This window comes from Bactrocera dorsalis, chromosome 1 (genome assembly GCF_023373825.1).
Source record: "Bactrocera dorsalis isolate Fly_Bdor chromosome 1, ASM2337382v1, whole genome shotgun sequence".
In the NCBI taxonomy this organism is placed as follows: domain Eukaryota; kingdom Metazoa; phylum Arthropoda; class Insecta; order Diptera; family Tephritidae; genus Bactrocera; species Bactrocera dorsalis.
This window is the reverse complement of record NC_064303.1, coordinates 27,544,494-27,566,849: the sequence shown is the minus strand read 5'-3', so window position 1 is coordinate 27,566,849 and position 22,356 is coordinate 27,544,494. Positions and strand designations below refer to the sequence as shown.

The following is a 22,356-nucleotide window of genomic DNA, read 5'->3' as shown; positions in this document are numbered from 1 at the left end:
TTTAATAAAAGTCTATATAGAGTGAAAAATAACACCATTAGATAATATGGAACTGTCAGACAGAAGTGATTGTTATATGGATGTAAAATTTAATTTGATATCTGAGGATGTGAAAGTGAAATTGTAGACGTCTAAAATATTGCAGACGATTTTGATCAGATTTTGGCGAGGTTAGAAATCACAACTTAAATATCTTGTTGAGAAAAACATTCACAATGGATATATGTATCTGTGTGTATAAGTATGTACTTTGATTTTGAATTTGAATACATAAACACTCTCACTCATATTTCAAAAGGAATGTACGGTCAAAGCCGCACTCGCGACTATTCTTCCACATCACTGCTGACAGTCATAACTTCGAAGTCGTAGATCTTGGAACCAGTATCAACACTGCCAATAATGTCAGCCTTGAAATCCAACGCAGAATAACTCTTGCCAATAGGTGGTACGAGATTTGACAATTAAGTAATGAGACTGATTTTATTGCCGCGCTTGTGGTAAACCTGTGACCTTGAAATTCCCTTTCTCTTTTTCCAGCATCCCTCCTCTATCCATTGATATATGTACCACTGCTCTATCTTGTTTAGTTCGCCTGCTGCGTCAAGTTGAGTAGACGTGTGTTTGTAGTGCTCGTCCCGAAAATGGAAAAACGAAATCAAGAGCAACGCGTCGCGATAAAATTTTGCGCCAGATTGGGCGAAACAGATCCGGAAACGTACGCTAAAATTGTAAGAGTGTATGGTGACAGTGCTCTTAGAAACCAAACCAAACGCCAAAACTCACAACGGATGTCACCGCGCGCCCCCGCCCGAAAAAAACTCGCATGAGCAAGTCGAAGGTGAAAACGATGATTATTTCCTTTTTTGATAGCCGTGAAATCGTCCACAAAGAATTCGTTCCACCGGGGAAAACTGTGTACTCGAAAGATTGCGAACACGAGTCAACAGGGTGTGCCCAGACATCGCTCGTAACTGGATCCTCATTACGACAACGCGCCGTCCCACACCGCCCTCAGCGTGTCCCAGTACTTGGCCTCTAAAGGGATCGCCTTGTTGCAACAGCCGCCTTATTCGCTCGACATGTCACCCTGTGACTTGTTTTGTTTCCTAAAACAAAATCGGTGGTCAAAGGAACCCATTTTGAGTCGATTACGGACATCCAGGCGGTCGTGACGAGGGTACTCGCGGACATCCCAGTCGAAGCGTTCCAGAAATGTTACGAAGCATGGAAAACGCGCTGGAATCGCTGTATAGCTGCTGAAGGGGATGGCAGAGTTGTAGAATAATTTTCAAATATAGGGAAGTAAAGTTCTCTCTCGACGAACAAAAACCAAACGCTATAAGTAACTCATTATTCCCGTCCTGCTATGTATATGGTCCAGAGGCATAGACGATGACAACATCTGATGAGTCGGCGTTACGAGTTTTCGAGAGAAAGGTTCTGCAGAAGATTTATGGCAACTTTGGATACGGCAGGTAATGGAACGATAAGCTGTACGAGATATACGATGACATTGATATAGTTCAGCGAATTAAGAGACAGCGGCTACGCTGTCGCCGCTACACCCCGTCGTCCGAATGGATGAAAACACTACAGATCTGAGAGTATTCCACGCAGTGCCCGCCCGGAGAAAGCAGAGAAAGACCTTCACTCCGTTGGAAAAACCAACCATAGAGATTAAAATGCCCTCAAGCTATTGGTCCCTCTGAGCAAATCCGTGCTTCCAACGAAGTTCATCAATGCAATAGGTTTTATCTGTGCAACCAAAATATCGTCAGGAAACTTTCGTCCGATAGCTGCAATTATTTTCTTAAACAAGCTTTGCATTCGCATAGAAGATGTTTTATAGTCTCTTCTTCTTCTACCTCCTGACATATTCTAAAATAGTAATTATAAGTTCTGCTGACATGTCTGCCAATTAGATTTCTTATGTCGTTCCCTTTGAATTTTAAAAGTCGGCATTAGCGGCCCAAATTCTATTTATGCCATGCTTTTTTAGCAAGTTAGAAATTGATTCCATCAAGACTCAGATAACATAGTTGTCGATTAAATATCTACAAGTAACCAGAGGCATATAAACTCCCTTTTTTCTGGAGTCTAATTGTAGGGTGGTGCCTGCTCCGGTTAGTTCGCCTGCTTCACAGTTACCAATAATATCAATATTTTCTGAAGCATTATATTACAGGCTTATTGTGAAATATGGTCTTATTTAGATCCACTCTGAGATCAATACATTTTCCTATTTTTGATTAAACCCTAAGAGATTTTGGTGACTTCAAAGTCGTTTTGCTATCTGTATATACTAGGTTTGTCCGGAAAGTAATAGGACTGATTTTCTTCCGCCGCGACTGTACTTCGGAGCGTGGGATTCGGGTAGAGGGTGTTTCTAGCTAACGAACGAGCACCTGGAGTGGTCCAAGCCGAAAATGCTGCGTTCGTTAGAGCAGAGGTACGCGATTAAATTCTGTGTGAAACTCGATAAATCTTTGACGGAGACGTTTGATATGATCAAGCAGGCTTACCCAGATGTTGCTTTAGCAAGAAGTGGTGTGTTTCCCTGGAACAAGCAATTTTTGAAGGACCGGGGAATAGGACGCTGATGAAAACCGTGCTGGAAGACCTGCGACTTCGACAAACACCGACAGTGTGATTCGTGTACGCAAAGTTTTGAACTCTATCCGTCGACTAAACCAAGTTCTATGTGGAAGTCCTCAAGAGACTTAAAAGAAGGGTCAATCGGGCCACGACAACGCCCCGGCTCACACCGCCTTTCTTGTGAGCAGCTACCTAACCTAGGTCTGCATCCCAACGCTTCCACAGCCGCCCTACACTCCAAATGTGGCTCCCCCGGATTTTTTTGTTTCCTTGCTTGAAAAGCCCGATGAAAGGCAAGCATTTTGAGCCGACAGAGGGGATCCAAGCAGTATCATCTCGGCTCTCAAGGCTACTCCGGAGAATCCCCCTGGCAACGCTGCAGAAGGAGCACATTTTGAAATTTTTTAAAAATTGTAACGATTGGTTCAATTATTTTTTTTAAATCGACGCAGTTCCATTTATTTCCGGACAAACCCTGTAAAACTACATAAATAAATATTTTTTTTGTTATGCGCACACTCTTTGTCCAAGTAAGAAACTAAACGATTTTGGATCCAGGTTTGCTAAAACCACAACGGTTTCGATTATCTAGTTTGAACCCATTCATATAGAATCTATATTATAGATGATTTTACCTGCATCCTGTCTACCGCACTACTGTTCTAATTTTTTCTGGAGGGGCAGGCAGTATGAATTATAGGATTCTATGGGATTTCGAAAATCCGCGGTATTGGGAATAAACAGGAACTTGCTGAATATATTAGAATGCTACTTATTGTAGGCGACTAATAGTTAGAGATATATAGGATTCCTTTTGAGTCTACAATTTTAAATCTATATGATTTAAATAATTAAATTTATTTGACATAAATAGTTTTTTCCGTAATAACCTTCTAAAATCCTGCCACCCAATTTAATCAGTTTATTTTTTAATGCATTTTTCTCGAAACATCTCCATACCATGAACTACCAACTGGTAATCGATGATCGAATTTTGACAGACCAAAAAGGGCCACAATTTAGGGTAAAATTCATATTTGTCTTAAAAATGCCGCCATTTTGTCAATTTTTAATTTTTTTCAACTAAATGTAATTGCACGGACATCTTCTAGTAGATCTGATTATAGATGGAGGACCGAAGATCGCGAAAAATAAAAGTCTTTTATTGAAAAAATTTACTGTGTATTCCTAAAATATTTATACTCATAAGTACACTCTTAAAATTCTTGATACAGTAGTTTTGATTTATTAATTCCCAAAAATCACTTTTTTTAGTCTGTCACACTAAATGTGCCTCACAATATTTTAGCATTGGCTAAGAACAGAAAATTTGCCAAACTGTTTTGTAAACTTGCCGCCCTCATCTACATATAAATTTTTATATTGTTTTCGGTTGACTAAATTCAATACAACCATTTATGTCGAAACTTATTTAGAGGAGAACTCTGAAGAGTCAAATTTCCGCAATCAAAAGTACCCAGAATTATATCCAAAATATGACTGGATAAAGACAATAGTGCAGTGAGTCTACTGTTGAACGAGGAAAGGACGAAACAATGCTTGACATTAATAACACTGGTAGACACATAATTTGTGACATGAAAAATGTTAGGTGAATTTTTGTTTTCCAGTGTAGTCTTTCTCTTCAATTCCCTTGACTTTTGCAAAATAATTCTTTGCATGCTTAAATTAGGCCTGTTCTATTCGAAGTTTAGGTAAATATTTATAGGCCTTTTCAAATTTGAAACATGAGATGAGATGAGTTGAGATAAGATGAGATGAGCTAAGATAAGATGAGCTGAGATAAGATGAGATGAGATGAGATGAGATGAGATGAGATGAGATGAGAAGAGATGAAAGGATGAGCTGTATAAAATTTGTACCGACGTCAACATGGTTATGTGACTACGATAGCAGTGGTTAGACCGCTGTTCAGATTTCGAAAAAAAATTTTACATTAACACGTTGTACTGCAAACAGTTATAGAAGACCAACAAATATTTTTAGTCTTAAAGAAGATTCAGCTTCAAATATATTTAACCTCTTTGTGAACTTGGCCAGCGAGAAATCGAGACCCAGGCTTGTGAAATATTAAAATATTACCACAGAAATCGGTGTCAGAAAATAGCAATAAACCTCCTTTTAATTTTTTTAGAATGAAAATATATTTTATAAATTTAAATTTTTTTTGAGCTGCCATTTCTAATTGACGAAAGCTCTAAAAAAATTAGTCGAGTTGTGAAATTCGAGAATTTAATAAAACATTTTATCATTATCGTGCATAGTCTAAAATCTGAGAACCACCCTAATACCACGATCTAAATTAAAAGCTTTATATAAATAAGTAGTACATCTTAAGCCTACGAAGGTTATGAAGCAATAATATAGGAAATATCTGAAACTTACAACGTCGGAATTTACAAGTAACTTCGGGAAAAAGTTTGTTTATTTTGTAAAAATATTTCATTTCATGCGGTCACATAAACAATTAGTACTACATTTACCATTTCTCCACATTTCTTTTTCCGCTGAACGTGCCCTAGGCGAACATTTTTTGCCCGTCCAACCTTCGCTCGTATATTGACCAGCTTTGCAAGCGCGTGCTGAGGCGGCGTTCAGCGGAAAACGAAATAATTCGACACCCATGCATTGCGCTGTCGCACTAAAGACGACCGGCTTATAAAACTTAATGCAATAAAAAAAGTTTTTTAAGTTTCAATTGACAATCGTCGACGAATCTGTCGTTAAGTGAGTGCGCCGGTAGAGAAAAGCAAAAAATGCTGTTGAAGGTAAATTAACACTGACTAGGTCGCTGCGAACACCACCCGCTCGGTATAAGTGCCAAATGGACAATATGGTAGAGACGATTATTTAATAAGACATAACGGCTTTGCCGACGTTGCTATCGCCGTTCTGACCCACTTAGCGTAGTCTAATTCGCGGTCAATCACTTGTTATATCCCGTTTTTTGCTTTCACTTTTATTTTCGATCATATTCGACACACAAGGTAATGCGTTCTCTTTCAATTTCAGTCTGATTCGTTCTATTTCTTCGTGCTGGCCTGCGCTATACTCGCGCCAGCCGCGTCTGTACCTAACTACCATCATTATTGTCCGCAATGTGAAGAGGAAGTATGGGAGGAAGTGCCATGTGAAGAGGTCGCTACTACCAGCAGACCAACTACAACCACCACTGCAAGGCCAAAACCGCCCACTTATGCACCCACCACACAGAGACCACATACAACGGTACGTCCACCAGTTAAGAAGACGACAACAACAAAACCGCGTACAGCACATTACACCACCCCTTCACCGCCGGTCACAACGACAGTCGCTACAACTTACAATAATTGCTATTGTGAATGTAAAGGAGGTTGTAAGGAGTTCTGTCGCAAAGTGACGGTAAATGGCGCACCGCAAGCAGCACAAAAACAAATAACACAAGTTACAAAGACAACACATCGCGTACCGAATGGTCAGCTCAATTCGGAGCACGTGCATCAGCTTAGATTTGTGCCAGACTCACAAACCTCATACACACCGGTTCAACCGTCTACGCAGCCCAGCATCCCCCCGGCTATTTATCCTATACATTCTAATAATGAGTTGGTAAATCCATACCTTCATAGAAATTTGGCGTATAAAGTTCAACCAGCAATGCCTCCAACATCGGGACCGCCTCTTCAACCGCAGCCACTAGCAATCGCTTACCCTCAACCAGCACCAAATTTATATGAAGATCCGCAGGTCACGAATATCTATCCGGATACTCTCTTAGAATCGAGTTATTCTGTTGATGAGTTGACTCGTCTTTTGCAAATGGAAAATCTAAATACAGCAGCTGCCAACAGCTATACACAATCCATCAACGGCCCTTCATATGCCGTACATGGCAGCTTACCTCAAACTCCACTTTCTACCGCACCAATTTATCAACCATTTTCACTGTCCATTGGCTTCCCATTGCCTGCGGATGAGTCCAAATATGAAAGTAATTCTTCGGAGTCTCAATATAAAGAACTCAGATTAGATGTCAGGTCACAGAGCTATGCGTCACCATTGCTGCCAACTTCAGAACCCCAGTATGCAAACTATGTGCATAAAATCGATTTGAGTGAACCACAACTTTATGCTGTGGCATCTCCTTCATCACCATCTCATCAAGCAGGCTATGATCAACACAGTTCAGTGAGTTGTCACAACACATATGATGATCCCAGCACAGAATATATGAATTTAATTTCTTATGGCTCAGAATATGGCTCACCAGCGTCGAGTTATTCTCCACAAACGGGGCTTTATGCACCATCGTATTAAATTTAGAATACAAGAACTATATAAAATTTTAAGAAATAGTTTTTTAATAGTAAATTATTAGAATATATTTAATTAATTACTTATTATTGTTACATAAATAAAGGATTTAAAACATTGTCCTCCTTAGACTCTCCGTTTCATTTTTAGTTCGAACCTCTCGAGTTCAAAAGATGGCAGAGCAGGTCCGGTGATAAAGCTTTTCTACTCGACCTCAAAAAGATAGGATAGGATGTAAACCGGTGTACTACTTTATTATATATGACTTTAGATAAGTAGAACGTAGATAAACCATCGATCAGAATATGTACTATGTTGAACAAAACTTGTTTGCGAAATATTGTTTGTTATGTATTTGGATTATAGTAACCCTGAACACAGAATTTGTCTCGGTAAGTGATGTAAACCTCTGCATACATTCCGAATTCAACCAGACCGTCTGACTCGACCAACATTTGGAATTAACTCAAAACTTGTAATTATTTCATTATATTATAAGTGGTAGGAGTGACATTGTTCACTGAAGTCGGCTCATATTGGCTCTGGGTTTTGCAGTAATGAAGTGTAAAATAAATCATCTAGTCAAATTTGACTTGGGCTGATCCACACGTTAAAAAGTTCCATAAAGAATACTACTTGGCCGCTTTGAGTCTCTAAGTGAATCATTTCGGCATAAGCTACCGGATTTGTAATTAGAAAATTCATGGATTTTTCACCACAATAATACGTCGCCACATTCTAACTAACATGATTGTGCCTGACATATAGGCCAAGCACGAAGCGAGGGTCATCGCTCAGCCACCGTATTCGGCTTTAGTTGTGCTTTCGAAACTAAAAAATCCGCTTCAGGGAACGCGCCATTAGTCCATTGAAGGCAATAAAAATCGTTCATTGAAGGCAGCCGAGGATTATAGCAATGCATGGAAAATTGGATTAAGTTATTTGAACGCGATAATAAAGATTTGTTAGGTCGAATTACGACTACGAAGTGCTCCCCATCCACCGTATTGTCCGCTTTTGCATCTGTGCAACAACATGTTTTAAACGTAAAAAAGCCGCTAATTGAACAGAAATTTGTGTAGACCGTGAAGATTGTCGCCGCATCTGAGGCTTAATTTGAAGAGCTTCAGAAAATGTGTTTTTCAGCTGAATAAGCATCAGTGGAGCTTTTAGAATAACGCCAAGTCAAGCACTTAACGTTATTTTACATTTACTGTTTACAGTCATGTTCTGCAAGCAATTAGCTAACACGGATTTTCGAAATTCCATAGAATTGAACTTAAATTCGGTAGGTTATTGCCTTCCCTTTCAGAGAAGAATGAGAATTGTGCTAGGTGGACGGGTTCCAGGACATTGTGATATTCCTGGTAAATGTGAAGCCGATGAACTAGCATGCACCACTCTGCAATTGCCAGCAGACTGCGAAAACTAGATAATGTCTATTGTAGAAGCAGTCAGGAAGTAGAAGAAGATCATCAACTCTACCTCCCTTATGAAGCTAGAAAATGGATGGATCAGGTGGCTTCGCAAAAACAGCGATATACGCTATTCTGGAATCTTGTTCCTTTACCAACATCTTAATCCCTTGCACCATTTTTCTTTCAATTAACGAACAATAAGCGTTATTTTCTTTACATTGACGCATTTATATTTTAATATGTGTATGTATGTATAGTATGTACATTTGCATGGCATATTTAACGGGAGATTGCAGAAATATTTACAAATATCATTATAATAAAATGGCACATAAGGGATACTTTGACAATTTGACTTAAAAACTTTGTTAAAACTTAGCTAATTATAGGATTTATGGCTAAAACACAAAAATGCAAGTGTAAATATGAGTAAATGCAACGATTTCCACAAATAACCATGCTTGACGCCACGAAGCTTCGACTTTCACACAAGACCGTCGTATCGAGTATTTCTAGAATATATATTATATGGTGGTTTCAATGCGGATTTCTCGGCGTTCTAATGATGCAGCAAAGCTGGTGCCAAAATTTTGGTAGCAACTAACTTGTGATGCACTTCGGGAACTGGAATTTTGATATTGGTTGGTTCACGTGAAACAACAGCTTCGAAGCCGCTATGATCGTCAGCTTTGTAGTGGACGACACGATGATGGCCATCGGAATCGATCAGTTCGTAAACGCCTTCAACACGATCGTCCTTGCGTGACTCTTTTTGCGACTTAATATCACCAGTGTGTGGATCATGCACAGCATATTGGAACTCATAAGCCACGGGACCATGTTCTTCATGTGGATCACGAAGCTCGACCAAAGCGTGCACGTGCAGAACGGCAATGGCGAGAATGAATAACTAAAACGCGTAGGAAATAGGTGAGTGTTTCGAGAATTTTTGTTTTTTGATTTCGAAGCTGCAAATATTTACCTTTAGGAACATATTCTAGGTTTTCGCTACGTAAGTAGATTACTTAATGTAATTGAACTGTGAAGTCAGCGCTGTAAATTGCAAGCGTGGATTAATTGAATATTGACATCCTGCGCGCTTATTTATACCTAACTAAGTACGAGTATATGAGCTGAGCGTTCATAGAAGTCGTGCTAACATACTGCATAGCTCAAGTTTCGTAATGATTTCTTCGGCACATATTGTTTTCTATTTTTTTGTGATTCACAGCGTACAAGTATACTAGTAAAACTTCTTCAAATATCGCATTGGGTTGCGGTGAGTTCGATTTGCGTTCGAATACTTTAATTACTAGCATATGTACGCCTATGTGGTCTACTTTAGGCGCGCAGCTTTATGTGTTGCGACACTGATCCACTAAAGCATATTGATTGGAACGATAATACAATAACAACAACAAAACGAATTGATGCTGTGCGACACGTAGCGCATACTGCCAAAGCGGCAAAGTTCGCTTACCAACACCTCCATCACACGTGCGCCCCTTCGACACATGTGCGCGGTACGGCGCGCTGGCGTAAACGCATTATGCAAATGCGTCGCCAAGTAGCAGAATATTTGCTAAACACTTATATTCATACGCATATGTATATGTATGTATATGTTGCAATCGGCAGACTAGTATCACTTATCAAGCGCGGCATGTCCACTTGCGCTGTGTTTATTGCCAAACAAGATTGATTTATACCGCGTCTGTGCCGCGCTGCTCCAGCGCGACCCACAAGCATTAAAGAAATGTTGAATTTTTGAACTTTTTATTTGAAATTTACTAATTTGCTTTAAAGGAATTTCAATAGCGCTTTAAGCTGCGCCAGCTGTCAGAGATGCCGTCAAATGCAAATGCGCCAAATTAACGCGCGCTTGTGCGCCAATTAGTCGCGTCCGACATGCATATTCAATCAATTGAGTTCACCTATCTATAACCAGATTCTCATATGCATACATGTTCATTTACAAAGTGGCTTACTTACACCAGTCGGTAATTGTGCGCAGCTAAAAAATTATTAGGGATCAAATCCATTAAGCGTTATGACTAGCCGGTTATATTTTGTTATTGCTCCTGGGCGTTAGGTAATTTGCTGCTAACCTTGTAATTTACATATATATAAGTAAGTATATATATCTTAATACATTTATTCGTAATTATAATTACTTTTAATTGCATTTGTAGATGCTTAATTCAATTTAATATATTATTTGGTTTGGCAGTTAAATGTCAAGGGGGTCCAGATAGTTGAAATGCTGATTTTAGTGCGGCTTAAAATATCTAAATAAATTCAAATAAGAATTATACATTCGTTTCCTTTTTTGAAAGTTGATCATACATTTTTAATATTCATGGAATTTTAGTAAGATTTCTAAATTTAACTAAGCCTTGCTACTATGTATAGGGTGATCAATTTCGAGGTGCCTTATTTTTTTAAAGAAAAAAAACACAGAAACTTCAAATTTAAAGGAGAATGTTTGTTATCATTCGAAAGAACATTCCTTTGCATTTGTTTTTTTAAGATTATCTGTTTCAAATGTTGGCCGCGGCTACGTCTCAGATGGTACATCCGTTAAGTCCGATTTTCGATGACTCGTTCGAGCATTAACAAGGTAACTGATACGCGTGATGTTATGATCCAAGGCCTGAATCAAAGCGGGATTGTCCACATAGACTTTAGTCGTTCCATAACTCAAGCCGAGTTGCAGCGAACGGCGCCGAATCGACTCTTCACGGTCTTCGTGTATACTCTGAGCTACGGCTGCTATATTTTCTTCACTGTATTCTGGACGTGGTGTATTCGGACCAACATTTTCTAATAATGAATACTGGAACCCAAGGTGGGTGATGGTGTTGAGATTAGTATGCTCTGTAGGCCAATTATGTTTACCATAAGTTGAGCGAATCGGAGAACGTGAATTTTCATAATAAAGTTGAACGGTTTGTAAACGCTGTTCCTGCGTAAATCTTTCCATAAAGAAATGCCAAACAAAACTCACAAGGTGTGTTCCAAAGTAAACAGGACCAACTATACGCCGACTGCGTAGGAATCTGCTATCTTTAACGATTGTCCAGTGAGAATTTCATGACATTTTATCGATTGGAAGTGAAGTAATTTAGTTTTAAGTGTCAGTATGTTTGTGTTTATCGGTGCGAAAATGAGCTTCACACAAAGAGCCAAAATTGAATTTTGTTTTAAAATTGGTATAAATTTTACCGAAACATTTCAATTGATGAAACAAGTTTATGGCAATGATTGGTTATCCCGTAGCATAGTCCTAGAGTGGTTTCAACGTTTTTAAAGTCGTTATGATGACACAAAAACATTTGGGACGAAAGGTGTCCGCACGGTTTGTTCCGCACAAATTGACTGACGGCCAAAAATTGCTCAGAATGCAACATTCGAAGGACCATTATTTGACCAAAATCACATTTTAACCCTTAACCACTCCCTGTATTCACCTGATATGGCACCGTGCGACTTCTTCCTTTTCGAAAAAATGCATTTGCCCATGAAAGGAAAGCGTTATGCAGACGTAGAGGCTGGCTTGCACCGGCATACTGGCCTACGAGCTAAAACACTCATTCGACATGATTTGGACCGTGCAAAAATCTGTATTGATTGTTCTGTTTTTTTAAGTCCTGTTTACTTTGGAACACACCTTTTAATATTACTATGTTCCCCTTTTCCAACAAGTATGACTCAAGTAGCTCACGACTTCCGGTCTTTGACCAAGTATCCTCTGAGTAGCCTCAGAACATCCGTTTGAAGGCGAGCTAAAGTGAAAAGGCGAACCATCCGCGGGGTTGTGCGCTGGGCTTGGAACCCGCCACGTAAAAAAACAGTACCAATGAAAAGGAACAACAAGCCTCGGATGAGTGAACCCCCGACCATGGCAAACGAAATAAGGACTACGAATTGAGAGCATGCTCCTGGAATGTCCGGTCCCTTAATTGGGACGGTGCCGCTGCCCAGCTGGTTGATGTCCTCGTAAAAATAAAGGCTGACATCACCGCCGTCCAAGAATCGAGATGGACGGGACTAGGAGTACAGTGGCCATATAAAGGAGGGCAAGTTTGGTGGGGGATTCGTGGTGGCAGAGAGACTCCCTCGCCGAGTACTATGATTCACTCCAGTGAATGAACGTCTAGCCACAATCCGGATCCAAGCGAGGTTCTTCAACATATCGCTGATTTGCGCCCACGCCCCGACGGAAGAGAAGGACGATGTGACCAAAGATGCCTTCTTTGAGCGCTTAGAGCGCACTTATGAGAGCTGCCTCCGCCACGATGTCAAAATCGTGCTTGGCGACTTTAACGCCAGGGTGGGCAAAGAAGGTATCTTTGGCTCTACGGTCGGTAAATTCAGCCTCCACGTCGAAACATCCCCAAATGGGTTGAAGCTGATCGACTTCGCCGGGGCCCGAAATATGGTTATCTGTAGTACTACATTCCAGCACAAGAAAATACATCAAGCTACCTGGCTGTCTCCGGATCGAAAAACCAACCAGATCGATCATGTTGTGATAGACGGAAGACACGTCTCCAGTTTCTAGACGTGCGTACGCTCCGAGGTCCTAACATCGACTTGGACCACTATCTTGTTGTAGCCAAGATTCGCACCCGCCTCTGTGCAGCAAAAAACGCACGTCAACGAACACAAAGAAGGTTCGACGTCGAGAAGCTGCAATCACAATAGACAGCCGGACGATCCTGCTCTCTGAGATCACTCGTCAACAACTCGGTATAAGGGAACTGTGGAACGGCATTTCAAACTCCTTACGTACAGCTGCAACCGAAACCATTGGTTTTCAGAAAATGCAAAAGAACAGCTGGTAAAACGTGTCGCAGCGGAGAGAAAACAGACTGCCTACCTCACAACGTTACGATCGACCACAACACGTGCGAGATGGGATAGATACCGAGAGTCGAAGAGGGAAGCGAGACTCATTTGTAGACAGAAAAAGAAAGAGGCCGAAATTCGTGAGTACGAAGAGCTTGATAAGCTGGCCGACAGGGGTAATGCTAAATTCTACGAAAAAATGCGGCGGCTTACAGAAGGTTTCAAGACCGGAGCATACTCTTGTAGAACCCCCAAAGGTGATCTAGTCACCGATGCCCAGAGCATACTTAAATTATGGAGGGAACACTTCTCCAGCCTGCTGAATGGCAGTGAACGTACAACGCCAGGAGAAGGCGAACCCGATGCCCAATCGATGACGAAGGAGCAAACGTTCCATTGCCCGACCATGAAGAAGTTCCAATTACCCGCCTGAAGAACCACAAAGCGACGAGAGCCGATGGATTGCAAGCCGAGCTATTCAAGTACAGCAGCGAGGAGGTGGTAAGGAGCATGCATCAGCTTCTTTGTAAAATATGGTCGGACGAAAGCATGCCCAACGATTGGAATTTAATTGTGCTATGCCTAATCCATAAAAAGGGAGACCCCACAATCTGCGCCAAACTACCGTGGGATAAGCCTCCTCAACATCGCATAAGGTTCTGATTGGACCTTATCAGTGTGGCTTTAGACCTGACAAATCAACAACCGACAAGATATTCACCATGCGCCAAACCTTGGAAAAGACCCGTGAAAGGAGAATCGACACACACCACCTCTTCGTCGATTTCAAATCTGCTTTCGACAGCACGAAAAGAAGCTGCCTTAATGCCGCGTTTTCTGAATTTGGTATCCCCGCAAAACTAATACGGCTGTGTAAACTGACGTTGAGCAACACTCAAAGCTCCGTCGGGATCGGGAAGGACCTCTCCGAGCCGTTCGATACCAACGAGGTTTCAGACAAGGTGACTCCCTATCGTGCGACTTCTTCAATCTGCTGCTGAAGAAAATTATTCGAGCTGCAGAACTTAATCGAGCTGGTACAATCTTTTATAAGAGCGTACAGCTGCTGGCGTATGCCGATGATATTGATATCATTGGCCTCAACACCCGCGCCATTAGTTCTGCTTTCTCCATACTGAACAAGGACTTGGCTCTCACGCCTCTGTTGACAATCATAACTATGAAGTTGTAGATAAATTCGTCTATTTAGGAACCAGTGTTAACACCACCAACAATGTCAGCCTGGAAATCCAACGCAGGGTTACTCTTGCCAACAGGTGCTACTTCGGACTGAGTTGGCAATTGAAAAGTAAAGTCCTCTATCGACAAACAAAAGCCAAACTCTATAAGTCGCTCATAATTCCCGTCCTGCTATAAGATGCAGAGGCTTGGATGATGACAACAACCGATGAGTCGACGTTACGAGTTTTCGAGAGAAAAGTTCTGCGAAAGATTTATGGTCTTTTGCGAACGATGAGCTGTACGAGATATACGACGACATTGACATAATTCAAAGACAGCGGCTACGCTGGCTAGGTCATGTTGTCCGGATGGACGAAAAGACTCTAGCTCTGAAAGGACCAAGTGGAGAAGGACCTGGCTTCGCTTGGAATATCCAATTGGCGCCACGTAGCGAAGAGAAGAAACGATAACTCGGCTATAATCGCGTAAGCGTGTCTACGCCAGTAAAGAAGAAGAAGAAGAAGAAGGCTTTGGGTCGGTTCATCATATATTCCAAAAGTACATCCCCGTTGATAGTGCAACATATCCTGCAATCCAAGATAACGACCGCGTACCCTCTAGTATTTGCAATTAAAACAATAAAATCAATGCGATCATATTTAAATACATATGTACTATATAGAGTTTCCGACGCTTCATTCTGGATGTTGCAAACTTCGTCCGAAACTTAATTTAGGCTTTCCAAAATAATGCTGAAAGGTGATGTTATCAAGATCTTATAATGGAATACCCAGTCTAATATATTTTCTTCCAATTTTTATATTTATATTAAGGACTTGAAACATTTTAGGCCCTTAGGAGGTTGGCATCGGAAAGATTAAGGACACAACAGCATCCTAAACCAACTAATATTAAGTAAATCAAACTATATCCTCCAAAGGTTAGATCCAGTTAGACGTAAATGGACAAGAGGTTTGGTAGGGGAGAAGGACACTACCTCTATCTATATCGAAGAGACCAAAATGCATTGCGGAATAGGAGCGATCTATGTATACTCCAATGATCTTGACATCTCTCTCTTTCTATTCGTCCACCAAACTCAGCAAGCATCATTCGACGTACTAGGTACACAGAGGTCTATTGTATAACTACGGTAGAACAAAGAAAGCAGCCACGGATAGTTAGGGGGCAATGTTGGGTTAGTCGACATCGCAGGTTAATTCCAGCGTAGTCAACAATTTCAGGAAGTCATTAAGCTCACTGCCAGGTAAACTCCACTTGTCCATAATATGGGTTCCAGATCATAGGAAAATTATCGATATCGCAGAGCAGAAGAGTTAGCAAAGCTAGCAGCCCCTTTAAAGGAAACCGAGGCGGCATGCCAGCTGTGAACAATCAAGAGAAAACAACGCTGATATAGCGGAAGGGTTAAAAAATGTTAATTGGAATATCACCAGAACGGCAAGGAAGGCAATTGCTTAAAAACTAGCCTAGAAATTCTTTATAAAGGGCGTTGAGCACTCTACATATAAGTGGAAACACGCATTTATACTTTTGAGCTCATAGAGGTTACATAATTTTGAGAATTTATGTTCGGACGCAATTACTAAATGTATATCATTAGCACAGTTTATGACGTGCTACTTATTTCGTAATTAACTAAATGACATTTGGTAATTTAGTTTGAGACAAATTTTCGTTTGAAATTCAAATCAACTGTCGATTTCGTCGCAGAAGCTTGATTAAGCAATTAACACAGCGAAGTAATGTATCTAATTCTCTATGTACGAGTATAACGGTATGTAAATAGGTCCGAGTAGTGACAAAATTTGGAATTCATGCTGTCTGCGGGAGAGTTCAGTAACTTGTATAGACAGCCAACACTATGTGCAAATATTTAGCAACACTTTGCTATCTAAGTCGACTAACCGGCAGCCCACACAGCGCCGTCTGTCTACGCGTTATTTGGCACGAATAAGCAGAAAAAGGACTTGAAGTAGTAACTAGAGGACGCATGCCAGCCAACACGTGCCGGTAACGGTAAATGTTTGTTAATAAGTGTAAAATATACTGACGGCTGTCCACTCTTGCCCCTCGACGACGGCAATGCCGGTAGCGTGCTGCAGCAGTTTCGTGTTATCACTTCGTTTTTCCATCGATTTTATTGCCTTTTTCTGTGCTCTATGCGGTATTAATTTAAACTGCTTTGGAAAATTTAATCATTCAAATTATTTTGTTAACACGCTATGGTCTTGCAATATTTAAGTGTAGTATCTCGTTCTTGTGGCTAATAACTTGTTCGAAAGTGGGGCATCAATAGATTTTTGGTAAATAAAAAGAAATCAAATTTCGCGCTTCGTGGGGGACAAAAACTATGTGGGCATAATAAATTATATTATGTAAGTAAATATGTATGCCCAGGCTTTCAAATATATCGTACAGAGCTTTTAATCAAATGAGAGACCCTTCGAGGCATTTGAAAAGTTTCGACGAATCTTGGTCTTTGTATACGCAATCGGAATAGACCCACGTTTTTATTGGACTAAGAACTCTATATTTGGCAGCATCCTCAAAATTATTGGGATAAACAATGACAATATTTTCAAAATAGCAGTCAGCTGAAACTCGACGCTACGACCAGGGGTAGCTTTGAAACGATTACTAATGAGTTTGCAGTGTGGTTTAAAGTAATTGCCGGTAAGATAGAAGGCTTGAAATTTGAGGAATGCACAGCAACCTGTCATATATATATTATACCCTCTCCTGTTTTTCCAACACTTCGTTTAATCGGATTTATTTGCCTAATAGCTTGACTCCTCTTTCGATTTCGGAACAAACTCAGTGCAGATGACACCGCAGTCTGCAGTGAGCTGTATAAAATCTCATAAGCTTCAATCATTTGTTTCTGCAATTAGTTTCTTGAAACATTTTGTATCGAAATCGCACAGAAACAGTCTCGGCTGTCGAAGACCACGCACTTGTTGCTAGTACTATTTTCTACTGGCCCTTTCCTCTTTCCGTCGTTTCGCATATAAAGTGTTAGTTGTCTATTAAGTGTCTTGCAAAAGTCTTGGAGTGGACATTCATAGTTTTTTCGGGGAGTTTGCTCAATACATTTTTACCAAATTACCATTTAAAAAAAAAAACAATATTTTCGCGTATTTTAATATCATCTTTAAAAGGTCATTTGAGCTCATAATACTATCATGCCAAATTATTAACAATTTGGATGCATTTCTTATAAGCCTCGACAAAAACGTGATGTATCACATTATCGTGATGAAAGGTCCATGAATTCTGCCCACAAATTCGGTCGTTTGTTATGAGTTCCTTACGGAGATGACTCAAAACGGTCAGATATACTGCATGGAATGAATCCATGATGAACCATATCACGTAATCATAGAGAATTATAAGTACTACTCTAATTTTTAACCGACTGTGACGTGGTTCGGCTCATATTGGAGCCACAGTCCGAAGTAAATTTGATCAGATTGTATTTTATTATAAATATTGTGGGTATACCGATATTTCAATCAGATATTTCTTCGATCGATGGTGTATAGATGGGCGCAGTGCCATTCAACTAAATCGAACTCAGTTCCCAAAAGTCTTTATGGATTTTAGCCAGGCAAAAGCTATTATTATTTAATACTTAATGGTGTGGATAAAAAGTAGATAAATAAAATATAATATTATTACGGAAAACTAGTAATTCTTTTCCTGCAATTTATCAAGTACTTATGTAATGAAAATTCGGATGCATTGTGTCTCAGTGCGGTCGAAACCTATTGTTTAGACGAGATTTGAGGAGCTCTCGTCGCAATTGATTACTTTCTGCCGCCGCATTCTCGAGCAACTGCAACAAATAAGATTTCTTTTAGATTATCATTCTTGCAAATATTTTATAATTTGTACACTTACGTCATGTGTCATGGCAGCTCGTTCAAGTGTTTCGCTGTCTCCGTCATCATTAGGCAAAGAGTCGTTAGAAGAAGAGGACGCGGTACGTCGAAGTAGCATACTACGTACATTGCGAGATCTAGGCCTTGCTGGAGAACTTACACCATCTGCGACATCTTGCGTATAAGCCGGTAAGGGTTCCTCAAGATCCGTTGGTGGTATTGAACTTGCAGTCGCACTCGTAGTGTGTCTTTGTTTAGCTTTTAAAGCAGATAACTCGTTGCGCATATGTTGCATTTCCTGCTCCATATAGTCGATCTACATACAAAGCAAAAGAGAGACAGAGAAAATACTGCGTTAAACTAAAGTTTTGTTATATAAAGTGTAAAGAAAAGCGAAATTCATACACTTTCTAGTTCAAATTCAAGTTCATCAATTATGTCATGGGCTTCGTCCAGCGCTGTCTGCAATTTGGTCACCTGTTTTTCCAGATTTTCCGTTTGCGTCTTGTCAGCCAACGCTGTGTATTTTAAAATTGCTTCAATTATCTTTTCATATTTTATTTATGGGAGTGGCAAAATATATTATCCACATGTCCCACTTACCTTGAGCGCGTTGACTTAGTGCCGATTTCATCACTAAACCGGACAACGTCTTTTGCCGCTTGAAAGTATCCTCCAATGCTTTGCAACGCTGCACCTTCTCCAAATACGCGGTATGCAATTTGTTGTATTTTCTTTTCAATCTCTCCAAGTTATCATACATTTGATCACGTTCATCTTCGAGCCGTAAAGCTTCAATTTTTGCCTCCACATTAATGGCAGCTGCAGAGCGACTATCGCCATTGAGACGTGAGAGCTTTTGTCGAAGTAAATCATTCTCCTCTTGTAGACGTGCATTTTGAGCGGTTACTGGAATTGGGGAAGAAATAAGTTGAATTAACCGTCTGATCAACAATTGTTTGGAGAATAATTTAGGAATGGATTCAAATACAAATTTCACTATTACTCATAGTAAGTACGGTTGGTAATAGGTATTATTTCATGAGTGTAACTCTGTTTAAAATAAGTACTTTTAATATTTGTTTATGGAACGAAATTGATAAAACTTTGATATTTCAGGATATGAGCATTAGCGCCACCTTATTGAATATCGAGCCGAATATAAAACTGATACTTTTGGGTCAAGCTAAAATCCTATGAAATATATTCTAACTTTATAGACAAGTAACAGTCCATTTAGGTCGCAACAAGACAATAGTTTCTTGCGTAAAGTCCCGTTCCGGAGTCTGAAATATTACAAATATTTTGTTTCTAAAAAATCGCCATTATTTTAATATTCGTTATTAGCTGAACTATGAACCGCTCGTTATATAAGAAAATTGCTTACTTAATTACATTAATATTTTTTACTTATTATTACAAAAAAACATTCATCCTGGGATTTCGAAAGATCTTACATTAGAGCAAGTACAGCAGGGAAAGGATCAGTGTTCACAGCTATCAAAGTGCTACGTTGGTTTGGGGAAACAGGCCAAATACGTAAATACTTAGTTAGACGATATTCCTTAGTTTGTTGCTCTTATTGGTGTTTCCCAGTACATTATTATACTTTTTTAGTAACTTTTATTGACGATATTTCTTGAACTTTCAAGTTTTTACACCTTGAAAAGGGTATATTAACTTTGCCACGAAGTTTGTGGCCCCAGAAGGAAACGTGACAACTGTTAAAACCCAATATTCTCTATAGCTTTTAGTCTGACGCCAGCGATGACCAAGCCAAAGTCAAAATATGGTTTTCCAAATACGTCTCAAAGGGTTGAACAGCACAAAAATTTACTCATCTGTCCCGTATGGTATATAGATAACCTTCTCTTGTAACTTCTCTTAGACTGAGCGTTGGGCTCTTTTCAAAAAGACGAGCAATCGCTTCGTTCGCACTTCTAGATGTCACGTGTTTACGAGTATACACTTTGCCGTTTTTTTGATAATCCACTTGGAACCTTTAGAATGCTCCGTTGGAAAGGCTGTTTCTTCTGCTGATTTTTTTTTTATATCACGGCATGATGTGACATATTAAGAAGTTCGAAAAAACTGACAGAATTGTACTACTATGTATGAGCACAAAAGTAGTAAGAATTTGTTCATAATTTTAAAAATTCTGAATTAATTCTTCAAAACCTATGTCGGTCCCCTCCAAGTAATAACCTTTGGCCTCACTTGTGCCAACGTTTTTTCTAATCCACTCACAATAATATTCAAATAGTATCCCTTGTTTGGGCGGTCGGAAGGAATTCTGAGTGAACCACACCTCGATAGTTGAATAAAACTGTTAACATAACCTTGCTTTTTTTACGGGTTTTGACGGGATTTGTTCAGCTCCGGGTCGTACGCATAGATCCAAGACTCATCGCCAGTAATAATACGTTTCATGACATCCTTTCAAAATAGTTTTCAATGATTCTTCCAATACTTCAACGATGACAGTAAAATCTCTGACCGTTAGTCGCCGATTCTCAAGTAACAATTCCTTTATTTTATTTTATTGACGTGTTGATGATCAGTTGATGTTGATGGCCGTCTTGGAGCTGCGATAACGCCAACGCGTTCTAACACTACTAATAATTACTGGCAGTCAAAGCAACTTAGAAAACTAATATTTCGAAAATACATATGTATGTACGAAATAGCTAAGTTCGGGTATAGTCAAACATTTCATTCTCTAATAAAGTAGCACTAAATTAACATATAGAACTGTGATTTAACATACAGGATCGCAGTGGCAGTGGTACGAATAATTCTTTTTTTGCCAATGAACGCACATACCAAGTTTCAACAAGATATCTCAATTTTTACTCATCTTCTTGCACTGACGGACTGGCAGACAGACAGACACCTATCTCGGTTAGTTTTAATTGATACATACAAAGGTTAGGTGAACAAAACTAGTAAGGCTGAGCTCAGGCTACTACCGGGGTCACATATGGCGGATAATGGACGGCCTAAGCTAAGTAGGTCAGCTGCGAATAGTAATACGCAGCCCCCGACCAAGAACTGCAGGAGAGGAGGGCTTGGCTCAAAACGCTTCACGGTCCAATGAACCTCCCGCGAAGATTTCCGCGAATTGATCGCGAAAGGCAATAAAATATTTTATTTCCACTAAAATTCAAAACCTAAAATGAGCCCTGTAGATGCTCAGCCATGTAATATTAAAATTTGAATCTTCATCACATCTTCACGTTGACATTTTTTGCAAATCGAAATAATTCCCTTTATTACCTCCAATTATTGATCGAATGATCGCTCTTTTACACACAATAGATTACTCACTAGGCACATACTCGTATTAGTATGTTTGGATATTTGTAAAGTCAATAAACGATTAGCCACTCACCAACTTCCAATTGCGCTCGCAAAAACTGATCGCCGACATTTCTACGCTGTGGCTCCGCCATAATTTTTTTAAATTTAAAATTAATCACTGTTTTTTATTTTCTATATAAATCTATAACTATCCGATTTAAAACCGTTTTTATAAATTTGCTGCTTTTAATTGAAGACGAATATCAGAGAATTTAATCAGATCAACTTTTAGCACTGTCTCCTTTGGCTTCTATTTGTTGTCTACATCGCTGGCCTTGTGTACTTTGTTGGGAATTCGGTAGACAATAGACTTATGTACATACATACGTTGCTTAAGAGCGACAATCACTTATCGTTTGCGTTAAAATCATACTGATAAGCAGCAATGCAAGTGAAAACGTATTGGCCTAAAAGTGAGTATCTTCATTTACTCGCGAGAACGAAAGCTTTTACTCTTTCGCAACCACTGGAGTTTTATCATTACAAACTTTCAAAGCGATAATTTGAGGTTGTGTTGAGTAACAAATTCACACAAATGTATTACATTTTTCCGCCTATCTTATTTCGTTATATTTTTCAAAAGCTTCTTATAACTAATTTCATTTACTTGTTTCGTTTACAAAAATTACTGAAGACTGGGGTAATTTTTGTCGATCAGATGAAGATACTATTGTTATCAAAATAACTCGAAATGGTCAAAACCTGTTTAAATCTACGGTATGAAT

At 39.6% G+C, this 22,356-nt stretch overlaps 3 protein-coding genes across 4 annotated transcripts; 1 reads left to right on the top strand and 2 right to left on the bottom strand.

Moving 5' to 3' along the window:
- The first annotated feature begins 5,240 nt into the window (after positions 1–5,240).
- Positions 5,241–7,032, top strand: LOC105221779 (mucin-6). 2 transcript variants are annotated; one of them, XM_011198890.4, is made up of 2 exons: positions 5,241–5,387; positions 5,632–7,032. In XM_011198890.4, exons 1-2 carry the CDS (start codon positions 5,376–5,378, stop codon positions 6,916–6,918), a joined length of 1,299 nt encoding a protein of 432 aa, XP_011197192.2. In that variant the 5' UTR covers positions 5,241–5,375; the 3' UTR covers positions 6,919–7,032. The 2 variants fall into 2 exon arrangements, with proteins under 2 accessions (XP_011197192.2, XP_049315225.1); XM_049459268.1 differs by having other exon boundaries at positions 5,319–5,455.
- Positions 7,033–8,543: 1,511 nt separating this feature from the next.
- LOC105221778 (cuticle protein 8) lies at positions 8,544–10,330 on the bottom strand. The gene is made up of 2 exons (XM_011198889.4): positions 9,316–10,330; positions 8,544–9,243 (listed from the first exon to the last, which is right to left on the bottom strand). Exons 1-2 carry the CDS (start codon positions 9,325–9,327, stop codon positions 8,893–8,895), a joined length of 363 nt encoding a protein of 120 aa, XP_011197191.1. The 5' UTR covers positions 9,328–10,330; the 3' UTR covers positions 8,544–8,892.
- Positions 10,331–17,987: 7,657 nt separating this feature from the next.
- LOC105221777 (uncharacterized) lies at positions 17,988–21,984 on the bottom strand. Its single transcript, XM_011198888.4, has 5 exons — positions 21,663–21,984; positions 18,875–19,180; positions 18,677–18,789; positions 18,291–18,587; positions 17,988–18,225 (listed from the first exon to the last, which is right to left on the bottom strand). The coding sequence occupies exons 1-5, from the start codon at positions 21,721–21,723 to the stop codon at positions 18,139–18,141; spliced, it is 864 nt and encodes a 287-aa protein (XP_011197190.2). The 5' UTR covers positions 21,724–21,984; the 3' UTR covers positions 17,988–18,138.
- Between the last annotated feature and the right edge of the window lie 372 nt (positions 21,985–22,356).

Excerpts from the sequence above, each read along its gene's own strand:
- LOC105221777 (XM_011198888.4), bottom strand. The coding sequence starts at position 21,723 with ATGGCGGAGCCACAGCGTAGAAATGTCGGCGATCAGTTTTTGCGAGCG. Across the intron at positions 19,181-21,662 it reads GCGAGCGCAATTGGAAGTTG|TAACCGCTCAAAATGCACGT; the intron begins GTGAGTGGCTAA and ends CCCCAATTCCAG. Across the intron at positions 18,226-18,290 it reads GAGCTGCCATGACACATGAC|TTGCTCGAGAATGCGGCGGC; the intron begins GTAAGTGTACAA and ends TATTTGTTGCAG.